Source organism: Oryctolagus cuniculus, chromosome 5 (genome assembly GCF_964237555.1).
Source record: "Oryctolagus cuniculus chromosome 5, mOryCun1.1, whole genome shotgun sequence".
Lineage (NCBI taxonomy): Eukaryota > Metazoa > Chordata > Mammalia > Lagomorpha > Leporidae > Oryctolagus > Oryctolagus cuniculus.
In genome coordinates, this window is record NC_091436.1 from 23,978,419 (window position 1) to 23,999,902 (window position 21,484).

At 38.7% G+C, this 21,484-nt stretch overlaps 1 protein-coding gene across 1 annotated transcript in view; it reads right to left on the reverse strand.

Moving 5' to 3' along the window:
• The window catches only part of UTRN (utrophin), a gene marked incomplete in the record, with an annotated part of 519,651 nt that overhangs the window by 283,015 nt on the left and 215,152 nt on the right, over positions 1 to 21,484 (reverse strand). Inside the window, 3 exon segments of the mRNA XM_070073468.1 lie at positions 13,492 to 13,646; positions 15,251 to 15,456; positions 19,738 to 19,855. Of these exon segments, the coding sequence (XP_069929569.1) occupies positions 13,492 to 13,646; positions 15,251 to 15,456; positions 19,738 to 19,855 (479 nt within the window).

A 21,484-nucleotide genomic window follows, 5' to 3' on the forward strand; every position in this document is an offset into this window, starting at 1 on the left:
AGCCAGGAGTTTCATCCAGGTTTCCTACATGGGTGGCAGGGGTCCAAGCACTTGGGCCATCTTCCACTGCCTTCCCAGCTGAATTAGCAGGGAGCTGGATCAGAAGTGGAGCAGCCGGGATTTGAACTGGCACCCATATGAGATGTTGGCATTGCAGGCAGCTGCATAATGCCAAAACACTTTCCCCATTAGTTTCAATTTTTTTAAATATCAACAGAAAAAAAACTAAGAGTAACTAAATGAAGACTGTGCCAAAAATGTACCAGAAAATAAAGAATTAAAGGACTACATACAAGCATTCACTTCACCACAAACTCAATTATCATATTAAGAACACCTAACACAAAATATATAAAGTATAAAGTTTAATAAAGTCAAACACTTTCATTTTCCATAATCAGAATCCTTTACTATATAAGAAGATTTCTACAGTGGCTGGCACAGTGGCGTAGCAGGTTAAGCGGTCATCTGCAGCACCAGCATCCCTAATATAGGCACTGGTTTGAGTCTCAGCTGCTCCACTTCAAATCGAGCTCCCTGATAATGTGCCTGGGAAAGCAGTGGAAGATGGCCCAAGTGCTTAAGCCCCTACAACCATGTGGGAGATTCTGAGAAAGCACCTGGCTCCTGGCTTCGGTCTGGCCCAGCCCCAACTGTTGCGGCCATTTGGGGGCATGAGCTGGCAGATGGAAAATATTCTCTCTCTCTCTCTCTCTCTCTCGCTGCCTCTCCTTCTCTGTAACTCTTTCAAATAAATAAATCTTTTTTAAAAAAAAAAAAGAAAATTCACGTGTTATAATAAGTAATGTGGCAACAAGTAATGTGAAAACAGGTCATTACAGATTTCGGTCACCAAACCTGGAGAAAGGTCATACTAGGGAAAAGGATGCAAATGTCTAAGAACCGTAATGGCAGAGGACTCCCTGTACATGAGAGACATATAGTATAAAGGGGCACACAGCATGCTTCAGAGGAAAAGTGCAATAAAATAACGTAAACACTTGACCTCGGACATATTCCACTGGGCAGGGAAGCAACAGCCACTTCGGGAGCAATGGAACATTCTGAACCCAAGAAGCAGGATGCTTATTATCAAATCATCTACTGGTCATCAGGCAGAAAAGAGATACTGCTTTGAAAATGCTCCATTTGTAGAAAACTGGAAAAAAAATAACTTGTACTTGTTTCAGTAAGAGATATCTACTTGCTCGGCTGTAGAAGCAAAAAAACCACACAGGTTTCAGAACAAGACAGACAAGGCTTCACCTACCCATGAAAGCTTGACCAAGCTCCTCATCTCCTCAAACCCCATTTCCACCATCCCTAAATCCTGCTCAGCACACAAGGTTTTCCACGACCTCACTCTTGCTCATCCCTCAAGAATCATCTCATGGAACAGGCATTGTGCTGCAGCAGCTTAAGCAGCTGCTTGAGACGCTTGCATCCCATGTCAGAGCGTGTGGCACTGAGTCCCACATCCTCTTGGAACCCAACTTCCAATAATGTAAATCATGGAAGGCACTAACTCATGGCTCAAATACCTGGGTCCCTGACACCCCCGTGGGAGACCCAGGTGGAGTTCTTGACTCGTGGCTTTGGTTTCGCCAAGCCTTGGCTGTTGTGGACAATTGGAGAGGGAATCAGTAGATGGAAGATCATTCTCTTTCCCTCTCTCCCTGCCACCCCTCTCTCTCTCTCTCTCTCTCTCTCTCTCTGCCTTTAAATAAAGAAGAGAATCATTATTCCTAGCCGCATGCATTATTTTTCTACAAAAATAGCCAATTATTAATCCTCCAAGAGGTCACTGACACTCACTAGTTTCTGTGTTACCTCTTTCCCTGTAAATATCTTTCCTCTTCCCACCCTTTACTCCAGCCTCCACCAATAGTCTCCTTTATTCCGGGTAACTTCTGTGGAAACCTACTAACTGGGTGTAAATCCCTTCTGAACCTAAGGTTCCTGTTCCAAAGCATCCCATGATTTCCCCTACCAGAGCCATTAGTGTGCTATTACTGCTGCAATACTTAGTAACTTAAAGCAACACTGGTTTATTATCCTACATTCTGTAGGGAGTGTCTAGGTCTCCACTAGACTAAATGGCAGTAGTCACGGGGTTGTATGCCTTTCTGGAGGCTCTGGTGGTGAATCCTTGCCTTTCACAGCTTCTAGAGGTTGTCATATTCCCTAGCTCATGGCCACTGCTCTACCTTCAAAGCCAGCAACAGCAGGTGAAGCCCTCACATCAAATCTCTCTGACCCACTCCCCTGCCTCCTCTTCTTTTAAGAACTCATGGGATGAGACAGTGCCCACCTAGACACCCCAGGATAATCTCCTCATCTCATTATGTCTCTCATCAAGATTGCAAGCGACTGCTTTCTTATCTGTTTCAAAGTTCTGAATCATCAATGCACTTGGCTGCCAGGACTGTCATAAAGCAGCAGTGTACCAAATATTTACTGAATAAAGTAATCTAACAATAGTAATAGGCATCTCCCCTGTAGGAATATTTTAAGGGACATATGAGGTATTCACACATAAATACATCAAGATATAATGAGTAATAAATAATACTTTCTCTAACCTTTTATATGAATTTGTGAGGTACTGAGAAATTAGTTTTCCTTGTGGCATGCCAATATGCAATTTAATAATAAATGTTTGGGAAAAATTTTTAAATGAACATATATCTTGTGTCAAAATGAACATAACTACTAAAAATGATGAACATACTATATACTAAACTATATTTATAGCAATTTAAATTGTCATAATAAAATAAATGTACATTTTAAAATTTATAATCATAGTGTGTATATATATATATTAATTGTATTCTGACTTTTTTACTTAATATAATTTATATGAAACTTTCAAGAGAATATAACACAATTAATTTAGTTCCCTATACCCCTGTCTCTCCCTTCTTTTTTAAATATCAGATCCAAGTCTACAGTATGGCATACTAAATAGTACATGACTCTTTTGTCTATTTTCAATGAATTTCACATAATTTATCATAAGGCAAAAATCACTAAAATTAGAGGCTCAGAAATATGTATGTGCACTTTATTACACATGCTAAGAAATCATCTTTAATGTCACTTGTGCACTGCACCCAGAAGAAATGACTTAATTCCACCACTTCTGCAATATACTAGCTATATGAGTTGCGGTAAATCATTTCAAATCTCCAATTTACTTTTTTCATCATTACAACAAGAATCTTGGATTAGATCACCGAAAGATCTATTTCTAAATCTCCAGGAGTCCTTTTAAAATAATATATGCCATCACAGAGATCATCAAGCCTTCTGGAAGAGCTCTCCACCTCTCACCCTCAATCCCTGCTTCAGATTCAGCTTCATGACAAACCACCGCGTGTATATGAAATGTTGTCGACGGGTGGTGCACAGAGAGTGAGACGACTGGGCAGCATTAATGTAAAAGTTCTATGATCACATGCAGCACTGACCTCACATTAGCCTACACTTCCAAAGCAGATTTTGTATGTGGCAATTCTGGTTGCTACATCTCAAGAAAGTCCAGAACAGACCTAGGGGAAATCCTGAAAACATAAGGAGAGGATAGAGGGGAAGCAGCACTATTATAGGAAAAGATATGATACTAAATCTAGGAGTTTGTGGCTAGAAGATAAAAGCAGAGATTTTAAACATTACTTTTTAGTCTATAAATCATAAAGAATAAGGATAGACTGAAAACCTAAAAGATACAGCATCTGAAGTTTAGAAGGGTAACTTTAGCAGAAATAAAAATTTTACTTCAAACAGAAGAAGTAACAGACTATAGAATTCTTTAGTGCAAAAAATTGTACAGACTGAAAATATAAATAGCTTCCCATAAAAGATTTAAGGATCCATGGGTGACAGATTTATTATAGTGTATATTAAAGGAAACTAGGATTTTTTAAACGCATAATCTTAGCTTTCAGGGAGATATTTGTGATAAAGGCAGCTATGATAGGCTACAAAAATAGCCTATAGTCATTTTATAACATAACAAAACTTGGCCACCCACATAACTAATTGCTTTAAATGTCATTTTGAAGATGTTAAATGTACTTGATATGTTAAACTACAAAACATGATGTGATGCTTAATCAAGTTTTCCTATGCTTATAGTTGGTCAACAGTTTATTTGAACACAAAATAGGTAGGCCTCATTTCAAAAATACTTTAATGGGAAAAAACATTTTAGGAAATCCACAGATATGTGTAGCTAAATATTAGTGTACTTAAAAAAGGTGACCTTTACAGTGATATGAGATTTAAATACATTTATCTCTTTCAGAGCATAAAATAGTAGTACCAGTACTTTGAGTGGCAGGTAGAACACTTACAATGAAACAATTCTTTAAGCACTTCAATGGGTACCTTCACAAGGTCATTTTGTTCTTTTGTAAATAAAATAGCATGTATATGGAAAATATACTAAAGCATGCTGGCAGGGGAAAAAGGAGAATGAAGTCAAAGTGAAGAATCATTTGCTGCAGGAATGATTCTTATCAGTCCTCTTTTGGTGGCCATCTCTGTTATATAGATGTTGAGTCACCATCAAGACACTTAAAAATAATCCGTAAGACTGAAGAAAGCTGTTTTAGGCTGTCAATACCAGAACACTTGGGAAGCTCAGGAAGGGAACTGCATACTCACAACACCCACCCTCCACCCTAAGGTACCTGCCCACAGCCTTCTATACCCAAAGGATATACATATACATATGTGTGTGTGTGTGTGTGTGTGTGTATTTGAAAGACAGTTACAGGGAGGCAGGTGCAGAGAGAGAGGGAGAGAGAGAGGTCTTCCATCGGCTGGTTCACTCCCCAAATGCCTGCAATGGCCAGGGCTGGGCCAGGCTGAAGCCAGGAACCAGGAGCATCCTCTGGGTCTCCCATGCAGGTGCAGGGGTCCCAGCACTTGGGCCATCTCCTACTGCTCCCCTAGCCATTCTTCTGCAAGCCCCGGAGCTGGTATTCTATGTTCGGCCTCTGTGCCCTCCTGCTCCTCAGATCATCCCTTCATCTTGGCTTCCCTGAAATTCATTTCCTTGGGGACATGAGTTCTACAAATTTGAATGAAGGTTTTTTTGTCTTTTTTTCTCTATATACTGCACTATGAGGAGGTAGAATTAGGGTTTTCCTTGCTCCCCACCATTAATTCCAAGCCACTATTCTTCCATCTTCCAGGAAAAATCCTACCACTTTAAAATCCAGGACATATGTGCATTACATTCATACAAAGAGATTCTGGTTCAGGGTTGCTGCATAGGGTTATAAAAGTTGTCCACTGCCTCCATGGGTAAAGGGAGGCTGAAATCCAGTGCAGGATCCATTTGCAAAGCCACAGCTCTAGTGAGAGAAAGCACCACCTACGGGCTGAGAGGTAGCACTGGTCTTCTCTCTCACCCAAATATCTACCTTTCCCCTGCTCCCTCTCTCTCCATCTGTTATCTGCATGCTTTTGGCTTGCTTTGGAGTAGAAGAAAGCTACGGTATATTAACCTCATTTTTATTGCTATAAACCAGTTACCCAGCATTATCCAGCAATACTGTAATCCCCCTAAGAGACTCTGTCCCATTCACCAGGATTTTGATTTCACTTTGAATTCTCTTTCTTCCAACCTTGTTTAGTCTCTCCTCCAATGTCCCTGACCATGTGTTTCACGGTTTATAAAGAAAGTTCAGGCCTGGTGGAGAGAATCTGTTATCTTCCCACCACTAAAGTTCTAGTCTTCATGCATCTGTACTCATTTTCTCATTGTTTTCTCCTGAATTCCAACTGTTACCGAACTCAGTTCACCTGATTTTGCTTTCTTTACTACTCAAAGACTTTCTTTCTCTGAGCCTTTGCCATACCTGTGTTGTGAGTCATCAGTCTCTCCTGTACTGGATCATTGCCATAGACATCAAACGTGCTGTCTCACATCCCATTTTAAAGGAAGAGTTAATCACCACTCTTCAGTGCACTCCAGATCCTACCCAATCTCTCTTGCCTCTCTTCACAACTTCTCTACAGTTATTTCCACAAATTGGTCTACTTCCTCATCTTCATCTCACTCTATCTTCCAGATTGATCACTTTCTTAAATTGCTCTTTGCAAAATCACCAGAAATCTCTAAGTTGTAGAATTTCATGATAGTGCTCTGGGTGAATTTTTCTGATTACTCAACCTAATTCAATAGAGAAGATAATTTTTCCCTTAGAAATACCCTCTTCTTTCCTTTCCCTTAGAAATATTATTTTCCTTCCTCTCTAAACACCAGAAATCCTGGATTTTTTTTTCTACCTCACTGGATTTTTTTTTTTCCAGGCCTTTTTGCTCTCTCCTTTTTTGCTCAATCATCAAATCTTCAGCCCTAATGCCTTGGTCAAGTACCCTCTCCTTATCCCAGCTTCAGTCTTCTCAGGCAAATGGCATCTATTCCCACAGATTTAATCTCTACGGTAAATGCTGAGAACTCCCCAATCATATCTGAAGTCCAGAACAGATGAGTTCAAGATTCACCTAGCCAAGTACACATTGTAATACTTAATAGGCATCTCAAACAAACATATCAAAACCCAATTTTCTATTCTTTCCTCTCAAAACTCCTACAGCATTTCTCAATCCAGTGAATGGTCTGACCATTGATACTTTTACAAAATACTATCTTTGATGGCCTTTGCTTTCTCAAACCATATGTCCAATCTATCAAAGCACCTTGTCTACTTGCAGAGCAGATCGCAAATCTATCATCTGTCTATAATAGCTAAAGGTACTACTGTTTCCCAACTGGACCACCACAGTTACTGCCTTTCTGATTTTCCCAATTATTCTTTTACATCCTTACAACCTAGTCATCACGAAGCATCTACAGGATTACAGTCTAATGTATACAAGTTAGACAGGTCATTCCTTATTTAATAATTCCCATGTGTTCCACCATACTTACAATAGTCATACTCCTTCCCACATCTTACAAAATTCAACATGGTCTGGCCTCTACCTCCCTCTCCTACCACATCCCAAGCCCATGCCCCCATAGTCATTATAGTTAAGTTACACTCTTTCCTGCCTCATGACTTTGATAACTGATGCTCACTTTAGGACTTTGTTCAGATGGTTCCTTCTTAATCTTCAGAGGCAGCTCAAATGCCACACTCCAAGCTATGCTTTCTAAATTTCCCCAAGCTAAGTAAGTTCCTCCTCCTACATAGCACTTGTTAGTTTCTTTCACCCTCCAAAACAATCTGCTATAATTATGTATTATTTTCTTATTTACTACATGATTCCACCTACAGGGTAGAAGCTTCTGGGGGGCAGGTTAAGGGTGCATTTATGGCTGGATCGTCAAAGAGCATAGATTTTGGCAAATAGGAAGCTAAATAAATATTTGGTTAAGTACTGACTAGTTAACTGACAGTAAGAGGAAAATTTGAAGGCAAAAACAAGGAGTACAGATCCTTTGTTTGAGATGGAATTAAATATATTTGGAAACTATCCTCACGCTTGAGCTTATAATTGTAAAATGAAAACATTTGCATTGTTAGAGCACATACCACAAAGACAATGCTGTTAACAACTATTTTTAAAGGCCTTAAAAAGCCACCTGAATCATTTAAACAACATAACAGACAAGGAAAATATAAAAGAGCATAGTTTTTACACTCTTCTTCTTGGCCAGTTTTATTTCCATCTTGGAAGGGAAAACCTACAATGAAATGCCACCACCAAAAATAAAGGAAACAGGTGAAAAACACAGGTGACTTTTGGGGAAAGAAGTTTCATTCCTGAGAGGATAAATCAAGGTGACTGACCCAAATCTCTGAACCTCATACTGCTGCTGGACAAACCACAAAAATAAGACTGTCTGTGTTTTCTACCTACACCCAGTGATTTGGGGATGACAGCTGCTGCAGCATTCAAGAATTCAAAGTTTGAGCCTGACTGATGTCAGGCCATTGGACACATTCTCAATATAAATGTCTTCTATTAATCACAATTATATGATATTGATCAAATTGAACAATGGATAAATACTAAAGAAGAATGGTTCATTTTCAAGAATCTACATGGACAATAAACACTCAGTATAGAAAATATAATAACAAAAAAGTTTCAAAATATATAATAAATTCAATTAGGGAAAAAATAAACAAATTTTTGGAACCTTATCTGTTTGTAAAATAGTGAAGGGATTTGCCTATTCAGTCTTTAATATAAACAATATTTACATCCCCCTCATATATTTTGGCCATCCCATATGTCCCATTGACTATTGTTCACAAGTTAATGAGCACTAATGAGAAAAACAGGGACATTACAGAGGAAATAAAGTTCCCTCATTGGATCAATCTGTATGAAGTAACTGTGTCTTTATATTCTATACCCTTTCTTCTTAGGATGGTTAGACTTTCACTTTGGGAGAAAACACTTAAATTCAACATAAATTCAGCAACTGTGATGATTCCACTAACCAAGAAAATTGCATGCTCTAGGAAGTTTCATCTGGTAATAAGGATTTAAATACCTATCCTGAATGCAGTAAAACAAATGATCAAGTATTTATCATTGATTTAAGTAGAAATCTCTTAACATTACTATAGATAACTGATAATACCTCAATCTTTGCTCTTTGAGTCATTGAAAGTACTGTGAGGTACACTAAAGTACAATGTGTTTATAATGCAGACATAATATGACACAACAAATTATATGTGTTGAGCACATATCATGTGCCAAGAACTTTTATACATCAGTTTTGATGTCACAATAATCCTACAGATTAGTGTGATTTCTATTTTAGAACCAAGGACATTTAGACTAAATGACTTAAAATAACTTGCTCAAGGCTCATAGAAATGGTAAGCACATGACTTTGTGGGCATAAGAATAGGGAGACAGATCCATAGTAATAAATAATTATTTATTTACTATTTGTAGCTTAAAATTATATTTCCTTTACAATATTTCTGCATAGATAACTATATTTAGGTGTAGGCATAGGTGTATGTGTATGAACAGGTACATACAAAAAGTTATTTTAGTCCTATCTATTGGATGACTAAAATATATTTCATGCCCAAATTAGGCATCCGCACCCCAAAAGTTACTTTAAGCACATTTCAATAGCCACTGTCTCCATTTGCACTTAAAAAAGAAGAATGATGAAGATAGACAGATTAGCTAGAAACTCTACCGTTCATAGAATCTAAAGTATTTGGAGTAGGTTTTGTTTCAGAATTTAACTTTTTTATAGATTAGAGAACTAATATTATGGATGTATTTATATTACATCTAACCCCAAGCAGGGTCTGGAAAATAATCAAATACATTTCTATTTCTGCATCTGGAAGCAAGGCTATTCAGAGTAAGCAGGATAATGAAAGACTATAATACATAGCCTCATATCAATTCAAAGCCTTCTGTTATCAGAGCTTTTTTGCCTTTTAGCCTTGTAGATAAAGGACTGTGGACATGGAACTGTAAACGGCCAAATTATTTAGCCCAACTACAATTCATACAAAGCATTTCCTTTGAAAGCTGATATTAAACTTCACACATTACGCCCCAGTAATACTTCCATATGCAAGTAAAATTACCCTTCCAGAATGTGGCTGACAATGATGTAGATACCAAGCAAGCTGGGAGATAAGAAGGGAGTCCTGGTAAAAGGCATCTCAGTGGCCATTAAAGTCAACACAATGGCTACTTACTAGACAGCTTACATGTTTCACAGAAGAAACCACATTATCTTTAATCTGATCTGGCTTCTAAACACAACACAGACAAGAACCAGTAAGCAGAATCACACATAGATCTCAGAGGTGGGTGGCAAAGCAGTCACCCGCAATCGCTGACATTCTGATAACAGAGAAGAAAAATGAAACTATATGGAAAGAAGGTAAAAGCCTGCCTGTGCAGTCAAAAAGGTTTGAATTCCAATCTCAGCTCTACCAGCACAAGTTGTGTGATTTTGAGTAATTCCTTAACTTGTCTTCACTTCACTTTACTCATTGACATACTGCCAACGAAGACACTCCTGTCTCCTCTGGATGTGTGAAGATTAAATGAAATAATGTATATGAACGGCTCAGCATAGTGCCTAAGGATGAGAAGCTACTCAGTAAAATTTATACAGGAAAAATAAGCACAAAACCTCAAAGATAGAAGCCTGAATACATTTACTACCAATGCTTTAGAACTCACGGAGAGGCTTATCATAGTTTAATATAGAAGAAAAGCATCTTGGCTGTGCTATGTGACTTTGAAAATATAATTTACCTTTTCTGGGCCTGAGAGCATCAGATTAGCTCATGTAATCTCAAGTGGGGTGAGAAATGGTTCTTTGTGGGGATATACTGGTGGAAAATTTCACTCTTTTAATGTATAGAGCTCAATCACACAGCACAAAAGCAGATACATGGCACAAGCATTCTTTGTGTAGGGGAGTGTCAGAAAGTCTTCCTAGGGAAGTAATAGTGAAAAAAAGGTTGCCCATCATTGGGTTAGATAACCTAAGGTCCCTTACAGCTCTTCAATCTCCTTAATTTTGTCTCTGAAACAATAATGACAAGAATAAAAAACTAATAGAGTTTCCATACTTTGTTTAGAAAGACAAGGAAAGGGCCAGCAACATGGCTCACTTGGCTAATCCTTCGCCTGCAGTGCCGGCACCCCGGGTTCTAGTCCCAGTTGGGGTGCCAGATTCTGTCCCGGTTGCTCCTCTTCCAGTCTAGCTCAATGCTGTGGCCCGGGAAGGCAGTGGAGTATGGCTCAAGAGCTTGGGTCCTGCACCCACATGGGAGACCAGAAGGAAGCACCTGGCTCTTGGCTTCGGATCAGCACAATGCGCCAGCCGTAGCGACCATTTGGGGGAGAACCAACAGAAGGAAGACCTTTGTCTCTGTCTCTCTCTCTCTAACTCTGCCTGTCAAAAAATAAAAAATAAAAAAAAGAAAGACAAGAAAAGACATATTCTAGGCAGATGACCACCTAGAAGAATTAACAATCATAATTATCATTGAGCTTGATAAAGAAAAATCTCATCTATAACCTTAGCTGTCATCTATCAAGATATCCTTCAGGAGGAGAGAACTTCCACTTTGACTATGACCCTGTCGGAATAAGATCGAAGTCGGCGAACTCAAAAGGCTTCCATAGCCTTGGCAACTCATGACTAGAGCCTAGGGAGATTACTGACACCATAAACAAGAGTGTCAAATTGTTAAGTCAACAACAGGAGTCACTGTGTACTTACTTCTCATGTGGGATCTGTCCTTAATGTGTTGTCCAATGTGAAGTAATGCTATAAATAGTACTGAAACAGTATTTTTACACTTTGTGTTTCTGTGTGGGTGCAAACTGATGAAATCTTTACTTAACATATACTGAATTGATCTTCTGTATATAAAGATAATTGAAAATGAATCTTGATGTGAATGGAATGGGAGAGGGATCGGGAGATGGGAGGGAAATTATGGGGGGGGGAGCAATGTAATCCATAAACTGTACTTTGGAAATTTATATTTACTAAATAAAAAAAAAAAGAAAAAATAAAAAAAAAGATATCCTTCAGTCAGTTTTGTTACATTTTCCTTTCTCTCTAAGTAACAATATATCTCAGTCATGTTTAAGTATTAATATAATCACTTATTCTCAAAAAATGCACTAACAAAATAGAATAAGAACAAGTACTTGCAACTAGAACACTGGCATTGTCTTAGCTATGATAAATGAAAGATCACCTTGGAATATAATTCATTTTTAATTGCCTCTTCCATCTAATCTAACTACTGCTGTAGGCTGTCTTAAAATATTTACAAAGTAGAAGCAAAAAAAGAATCAGAGGTACTAAATAAAGCAGGCCACACATTCATAGTGATCATTTTTTCTGGAATTTTTCACAATGAAAACAAAGTCATAACTTAGATGTGGAATTTTTAGAAACACACAGATAAAGTATTCTAATAATTATTTCTCAGTGTTAAAAACTGTTTTTAATTCGCTCTTCCCTGCCTTACGTGATGAGATTCTTACTATATTCAAATAATGTGTTATAATAAAAAAAGTTGTGCAAAAGTGCAAGAAAGATCAGCATCAGCCACATTCCTCTAACCACTTCTGAAGTTGTTTATGTGTCATCTTGGTCTTATTCCCTCCACTGTTCTAGGCATAGCGAGCAACACACGCTCATACAATGCCCTCATAATTCTCTTGGAGTGTTCAGAAAATCTGTTTTAGAGCTTCTCACTAAAAATAACATTCTAGAAATGTATAAAACTTCTCCAAGTCAAGCTGTCATTAAATACTTGGCCATACTTTATTACCAAGAATATGGATCATAAAGTGTTCTAAAAATAAGCATTTTATTCACTGCAAAATAAATGTTTTGATATCAAATTAGTTTCCAAGCAGTTACATTTGAATAGATAAAGATGTGTGCGAAACCATAATTTCACTTAGACAGAGGCATTTCCAGCAGTATGCGTGAAGTAAATATATTTTTTTAACTAAGGAAGAATATAAATATGCAATCTTAAAGGGATGCTAACCATGCTAACCACTGGTTACAGTTCCTCAAATCCTGGGTGTACCAATGACAGAAAAATGTCTCTTATGAACTCACATGCAATTTTAGGCTATTTTGAATATACTGACTAGACAAAGTAATGGCAGCAAAAGGTAACAAACTATTGAAACCCTAAAAATATGCATATTTCTAGATAATTTCAGAGCCCACGTGGTCCTAAACTCAGCCACAGGCCCCAAACACTGCTATAATTAACTCCAGGAACCATATTTCCCTGATTTACCTATAAATGCCTAAGTGTTCCTTACCACCAGAGTACTACAAACTGTATTCTAGATAATACCTATCAAGAGGCATGAGAAATGCAAAATAACTGGGGTTACCATTGTGGCACAGCAGGTTAAACTGTTGCCTGCAAGGCTGGCATCCTATATGGATGCTAGTTTGAGTCCTTGCTGTTCCATTTCCCATCCAGCTCTCTACTAATAGCCTGGGAAAAGAAGCAAAAGATGGCCCAAGAGCTTGGGCCCCTGTCACCCACATGGAAGACCCAGAGGAAGCGCTTGGCACCTGGCTTCAGCCTGGCCCAGCCGTGGCTGTTGTAGCTCTCTAGGAAGTGAACCAGCAGATGGAAGATAGGTATTTCTCTGTTTCTCCCTCTCTCTCTGTAACTCTACCTTTCAAATAAATAAATATTAAGAAAGGGGAAAAAAAGATATTCAGAATAGCTAAAATGATCATTGGTAAGGCTTAGGCTTATTCAAGAAAAAAACTCCATTACAGGTACCATATGAGAATACATTCAGTCCTCAATATGATAGTAATGACTCAGCACATCACGATATAACAATAGAAAACAAGACTAAAAGGTAGTTTCAGTAGTCACATGTTTGGCATGTTCCCAAAACCATCAACTTCTTAACTTGACAATGTGCATCTACCTGCCAGGGCCCTAGAGTTACCTTTGTTTTAGATTGATCCAGGATGTTTTTAAGTACTCGGTGGTTTCTTTCACATTCCTTGTGTCATCACTACTGTATTCCTCCAGCAGCTTCTGCAGGACATGATCGAATGCCATGACAACACCATCACCAGGACCCAACTCTTGCAGCAGTATCTAAGGCGTAAGTTAAGGTGTGATTGTTAAATTTGGTCACTTAGTAACCAGTATTACCAAAATACGGGGTCTGTTAGGAACTTCTAACATGCTCTAGACACAGACATCATGAAAAAAAAAAAAAGAAAGAAAAGAAATTAGAGTACAAACTCTTGGAGTAAGGCTAAATTTTTAAAAACTGTACTAGTGAAAAGGAAAACATCTAAGAGGTTAATCAGGTACATAGAAGATAAGAAAATATTATCTTTTCTCTTTAAGGTATTTCCTCCCTCAAATCATTTGTCTTTTTCATCCTGGTACATGTACACACATTGCTTAGGAAGGAACACTTAGTTGCTCCATACACATGTGTGCTTGCAGAAATGGAAAAGACTAACATTGTGGGAACTGTCTGCCTTTTGCCCCTGTTTACACTGTGTTTGTTGCTACAAAGCTAGCAGCATGGATGAGTCAAGTAATCAGGCAAGGTTTACCCAGAGTTTGCTTGAACAGATAAAACGATGCTGGGTGCCGCCTTTGGTTCCTGGTCCCACTTACTCAACTTCTGAGAGTGTCTGCATCAAGATACTCTCTGTGAAATCTAAGTGACAATTGAATGATCCCATAATAATAAATTTGCATAATTTTGCAACTGGTAAAAAAGTACATACATATATAAAATCTACTCTAATGTTTCAGAAGAACTTCATTGATGATTTTTAAAGAATATTCTAAATATGATGACTAAAACAGTAATACAATATTTAATTGTATTCCTCTAACTATAAGTTCACAGGATTTGCTATTACTTTGAGTCAAGTGGTACAATCAGCATATCATCAACACAGAGAATGATCCAGAAACCAGGACAGCTGGCCCCTTGCTTTTTACATTGTAATCATGGGAGGCCTACACTTGTGAGGGATAAAAATGCGCATTTCCAAGCTTTAGATTTTGTTTCCTGCATCTTCTCTATAATATTCTTCACAAATGTATACTTTCCTCTTAGACTATCTCAAGGGCAAATAAATATTAAGCCAAAATATAATCTTAAAACCATAATCTCCAGCTCAAGAATAGCTTCTATGATTGTAGAAAGAATTTTTAAAAACACTTTAAAAATCCAATAAGTGTTCAATAGTATCAATTCTAAAACAGAAAGTTCACAAAAGGGGCACCTGCTATTATGATATTGACAAAAGTTTGGTTGCAAAGGCATTAAAAGAGACTAAGCTTACTTATTACATCAGTTGTTCACTGCAGTAACCAGCAAATGAAAGTCTCAGAAAATTTTAGGAATAAAAGTCTTCAGGAAAGTCAAGGGAAGAAACGAAAGTCCTGAAAATGTTCTCTTTCTAGTGGTTGGTTCACGGATGTGTTCCATTTACAAAGAGTGAATGAGCTGTGCATCCAAGACACACACGCACACATTTCTATTTATTAATATCTCCAGAAAGTTTTAAAAAAGTTTCCTGATCAAAATCTTCCAGTAAGTCTCAACGTGTATTCTAAGAACTGTATAAAACATCATGACAGAGTCCTAAGAATTGCAGTCAACCAATGGGGGGGTAGGGGGGAGTGCACCCAACAAAATGATACCACCAAAACTATCAAGTGGTTCTTACTTGATTATCAGAAATCTGCTTGACGAGGGGGTCCCGTCGGGTTTGCTGGAGCATGTAGAATCGGGCCTCATACTTTCTCATCAGCTCCTCAGTCTCCTCTCTGTGGTCGTCCCAGCGGAGGCTGTCCACAGCCATGTCTTCAAGCTGTTGCTGCCTCAGCTCCACACCATGCTGCGTGCTGTCCCACTGGTTCTGCACCTTCTCCACTGGGGGCATTACCAAAACAAGCCCCAAGTCACTAACAGGAAAGCACCTGATCCAAATTTTATCATGCAGCTAAAGTTGATCAACATATGTCAAATGAATTTTTTTAAGATATATTTATTTGGAAGTCAGCGTTAAAGAAAGGGAGACACAGAGAGGTCTTCTGTCTGCTGTTTCACTCCCCAAGTGGCCACAAGTGGCAGGGCTGAGCCAGGCCAAAGCCAGGAGCCAGGAGCCAGGAGCCAGGAGCCAGGAGCTTCATTTGTGTGTCCCACATGGGTGGCAAGGGCCCTAGTATCTGGCCCCACCTCCGTTGCTTTTCCCATGCCACCATCAGGGAGATGGATAGGAAGTGGAGCAGCCAGGACAGGAATTGGCGCCCATAAGGGATGCTGGGTAGCAGGTAGTGGCTTCACCTGCTACACCACAGAGCCAGGCCCTCAAATGAATTTTAACACACATCTGCCACACAACACATGATATGCCTCTGAAATCACTCTGTTTTTAAAATTAATTATTTATTTGAAAGACAAAGAGCTCTATCTGCTGATTCACCCACCCAAATGCCTGCAGTGGCCTGAAGCTGAAGCCAAAGCTAGGAGCCAGGTACTTGATTCAGATGGCAGAAGTCCAATTACTTGAGCCATCAATGCTGTCTTTCAGGGTCTTCATTAGTAGGAAGCTGGAATCCAGAGCCAGGTCAGGCGAAAAACCCAGGCTTTCTGAAATGGGATGTGGTCATCATAACTGGTGTCATAACCACCGAATGGACCAAAAGCACATCCCTTTTTTTGAGGAAACCATTTTTGAGGGAAAACACTGGATTAAACTTTACTTGGAATGCACTAAAACACCTTACAATAAAAATATACACTATAATAAATCAATCAGGAGAAAAATGGCAAAGAAAATACTTCCCTATTTGAAGGGAGGATGTAAAAGTACTATATAGTAGGACTTGAAGACAGAGAGTTCTTTGTTGGCATCAAAGGAGATTCTCTAAGGTAGACTGGATTTTAAAAGACAACAAACTGTTTAAGGATAGTTTTCTTGTTTCACAGCATGAAAACACTATAAAAGAATTTTTATGTGTGCAAGTTCAAGAGAAACACTAAAAGGAAAGCAGCTTCAAGTCTGTGTTCCCAGGAGCTCTTCATCATAAAAACTCCATGGTGACTCTCTGCCTTCTTCTTGTTTATGGTTGTTGCTTATGATTCCTCTTTCTTCTCATTCTCCCATCCTGTCCCCATCTCTCCACTACTCTCTCCTCTCTCTTTCTCTCTCTCTCACCTGGAGTTAAAGAAAGACAGCTCTAAGGAAATTTAAACATTTGATTACTTCAGAGGCAGTTAAAGATCTTGAAAGGAAGAAGCAGGAAACAATAGCTGTAAATATCTATAACTCACTGATAATAAATAGGTCAAAGGTTACAAAAAGACTGCTAGAAGATGCCTTAGATGGCAGACAGACTGAAGGGCTATAGTCAAGTACCAGGCCCAAGAAAAATTTAACTACAAAGTAATATCCAGCTGTGTTATAATGGGACATTATGGTAAAATTCTGGGGCTAATATAGGGTTAAAGTTGGCCATAACAACTATCAACTTAAGATCATTCAGAAAGCAATGTTATACTTACCTGTCATAATTCTAAAAATGTGTCCAGTAAAGATAATCTGCTTGCTTGGCAGTTTAAATAAATTGCTTAAGTTTTTAACTTAAGGAAACAGAGGATAAATCTATCATAATGATCAAGTTGTCAGTTAAAAAGTTACATAAAATACTTATAACCAATTCTATGACTAATAGAATCTAAATATTGAACAAGTAAAATGAAAGACATGAAGCAGTAAAACTATTAGATACACCATGAAAATAAGCAAATTATCCTATTCACTGTAAATGCTAAAAAAAAAAAAAACATTTCAGCCAGCAGGGTTTTCATATCATGCATAGTGATAAAGACAAGGTACTCTCTACTTACACACACACACACATACACACACAGAGAGGGCATTAGATGAGAGACAGAAGGTAAACAGGAGAAGGAAAATGTTGTGGCACAGCGTGTTAGGCAGTTGTTTATGATGCTGGCATCTCTTATCAGTGTGCTGGTCAAGTCCCAGAAGCTCTGCTTACAAGCCAGCTCCCCACTAATGTGCCTGGGAAGGCAGCAGAGGATGACCCAGGTGCTTGGCCCCTGGTACCTCTATGGGAGACCCGAATGGCATTCTGGGCTTCTTGCTTCAACCTGGACCAGCCCTGACCATTCAGGAAGTGAATCAGCAGATAGAAGATCTCTCTCTCTCTCTCTCTCTCTCTCTCTCTCTCTGCATTCTGCCCGTCAAATAAACAAATAAATCTTTTAAGAAAATACAGGTGATGGAGAAAAACATCAGATGGTAAAAAGGCAAACCAGAGATGGGTTTGCAGGTAGTTCGGTGTCTTCAAAGCACAGGAGTGCCCGTGCAATGTGAGGGGAAATGGGACCGCCCTAGGCTTTTGTAACAAGCCAATCGATGAACCAATTAATTAAGGAGGGAGAAAGAAGGAAACTGTCTTTTTTTCTTTTAAATATTTTTATTTATTTATTTGACAGGTAGAGTTACAGACAGTGAGAGAGAGACAGAGAGAAAGGTCTTCCCTCTGTTGGTTCACTCCCCAGATGGCCGCAATGGCCGGAGCTACGCCGATCCAAAGCCAGGAGCCAGGTGCCTCCTCCTGGTCTCCCGTGGGAGTGCAGGGGCCCAAGCACTTGGGCCATCCTCCACTGCTTTTCCAGGCCATAGCAGAGAGCTGGACTGGAAGAGGAAAAACTATCTTATTTAGTAAAAACAAGTCAACATTGTCAGATACCAAAAGTTCTTTGCTAACTCGTCTCCTACAATAACCTTGAGGCTACCACATTGATTTTGAAATCAAAACTCACATTCTATAGGAGCAAAAGCGGACTCTCTTCCTGAGATAAGGATTAGACTGTATTCTTCCGGTTTACATGCTGCCACAAAAATTTATTAGGTACCTAGTTTGTACTGGGCCCTGTGGGAGGCTCAAGGATTACAAAGGTAAATATTCATGATCTATTGATGAGCGGGTGGGGAAGAGGATAGGAGAATTAAAGTAGCCATAAGAATTGCAATGAAGCTATGGGGGAAAAGCCCATAGCAGGAACTAGAGGTAGCAAAATACAGTTCATCAGGGACAAGAAGGGGGCGGAAAGACTTCACAAAAGGGTGACATTTTAGCTGCTGAGTAGAATTTTACCTGGGGAGAAAAGGTCAAAATGAAAAAAATAACACAAGTAAAGGTAAAAGACTAGGAAATGTCAGCAAGCTTTAAAAAAATATATATGTTTGTGTGTGTGTGTGTGTGTGTGTGTGTAGTACCAAATCGTTAAGAGAGGAAGCAAGGGCTATTGTGAGAGAGGGCATGATAACAGCAGAGTGTGAGAGTGGGACACATCTTCTTGGGAATGCAGACTGTGAAGTGCCTGCCATGCAGATGTAAGGTGATTTTGAGATAGAGTGCAAACTCAAACTACAGACCCTTGCTACTGTTTTATATGTTTATTTTTTATATTGTTTTATTTTGTTTTTCACTGAAGTATCCCCCAAATAAATGCCAGCCACATTGTACATACAAGGAAATTTCAACTTTCAAGGAAAATGGAATTATAAGATAATAATTTATTTTGGTGCCAAAAATTTTTTTGAAATCCATGCATATGGAAGTCTTCAAAAAGGTCATGAAAATAGTATTATGAAAAATCCATGCATGGATTTCAACATTTTTGCAACAAAATAAACTTAACTTTTAATTCCACTTTTCCACAGACAGCGTGGAGTATCCTCATAGTAGTTGCTCAAGTAGTATTTTCAGAATGAATCCTGAGGAAATGTGCCGAAGTGTATAGTAAGAGCTGGTTTTCGGTGAGTAAAGTATAGTGCACAGATGGATTTTCATTCTTAAAGGTTTCTCTAAGTTTTGCTTTTCTAATTCTTTTGAAAAAAATCTTATCTGGAAAAATAATCCAATGTGTAACTCACAACATAAAACTAATATTCATACTCTGAAGAATTCAGAAAAGAATTGTGACAATGCATAAAAATAAAGCCATATTGCTTATAAATAAAGTATCAAATAACAAATTGGAATAGTCCTTTTTAAAATGCATTTATTTATTTATTTGAAAGGTAGAGTTGCAGAGAGAGAGAGAGAGAGGAGGAGAGGGATCAACCATTTTTAGGGAAAGTAGCCAAAGATACATAATTGTTTTTAGACTTACATTTTTCTGTGATTGCTGTTCTCACATCCGAACTGGAGGCTTTATTTTTTAAATTCTGTGCCAATGTAAAAACATAATCGAGCTGAGGGTGACGCTGCTCTAAGTCAGCCTTTGTGATCTGTTAGGAGAAATGATTATGACGATAGGTTAATGTCACATGATTAGAATACTAACAAAGCATAGTAGTCACTGCTGTTGTTTTCCTCTCCTAAGGATAGAAAAGCACCAAAGACATGGCAGAGAAACAGACACAGCTTGGAGTCAAAACTGGGTTCAGATCTTGGCTTTTAACTTATCACCCAGGCCCCCAGGCAAAGCACATGATTTCTCTGTGTCTTAGTTTTCACAAAAGGAAATAATAAGATATTAATAGCTTAGTCACATCAAGTCTGAAGGATTTTTTTAAATCCCTTGGAGAATTGAAAAATGCTCTGAAAACATCAGCAATTACTGCTGTTATTGCTGCTGCCAATGCCTTGTATATCTATTCAACATCAGATATGAATACAAGCTAATGTGACCTATATGGCTAAGATGCAGCATATTGGAAAAGTGCTCTTTAAATAGCTGCAAGTTAAATCATCCTAGACATAAAAAAATAATGATCTGGGGGCCAGCATTGCATCTCAGCAGGTTAGGTTGCTGCTTGAATCACCAGGATCTCATATTGACTACCACTTGTGTCCTGGCTACTCCAATTCCAATCCAGCTTCCTGCAGAGGTGTGTGGGAACGTAGTGGGGGATGGCCCACAGAGTAGGGCCCTTGACAACCACATGGAATACCTGGGTGAAGTTCCAAGCTCATGACTTCAGCCTGATTCAGCTCTGGCTGTTGTAGCCACTTGGGGAATAAACAAGCAGATAAAAGATCCCTGTCTCTTTCTGTCCCCCTCTCTCTGCTGTTCTTTCAAATAAATAAATAAATAAATCATAAAAAAATTATTGCTCCAGATAGTGTGTATCTGTTAGTACTGATAAAAAGTGGGAGAAAAGTTAATGATTTCAGGATAGCAGAGTATGCTAAGTACATTACTAATAAGGAGCCATAAGGATTAGGAAACATGATTTACAATGAGCACAAACATTGGGGCAAAAGACTCTCCTGGTCCTTCCTCTGGAGGAATGCAATGATTTTGTGGACTTCAGTTACTCCTACAGCATAAATAGCACTTCTCAATGGATTACTCCCAACTCCCAATCCCAAAACCCAAAGCATATTTCCATAAATGCTGATCTCTTCCTTCTAAACAGCCTAAGAACCCCTCAACACAACAGACCTGCAACCCAATCACTCAAACCTCTTCACACTCCATTTCTTCTACCCCTTATTTCTGCTAATTGCAACAGCAGCATTGCAGTCTCGCAGAAGAGGTCTTTTCCTTGATTGAAGCATCTCTTGCCTCCAATCCATCCTACTCTTCTGACTAAAGCCGGGCATTGTTATCATCAGTTGCCAGCCACAATTTGGAAAAGAAAAAGAAATGGCGAAAAAAGATGTATGCCAATTTCTGACAGAATCAAAGTCCACAGGCTTTGTACTATCTACAAGTTCCCTCACAAGGTGAACTTGAGCGGTGTTTCCTGTCTTACTCCCAACTATCCTTTGTTGCACAAACGTTGACCCTGATGTCCCTCATGACTCCCTCCTTGTCTTTATTTACTGCTCTCTATACACGGAATGTCATTCACTTTATCCCCATATATCAAAATGCCACACAGTCTGGCTTCCATCACTGCAGAGGTATG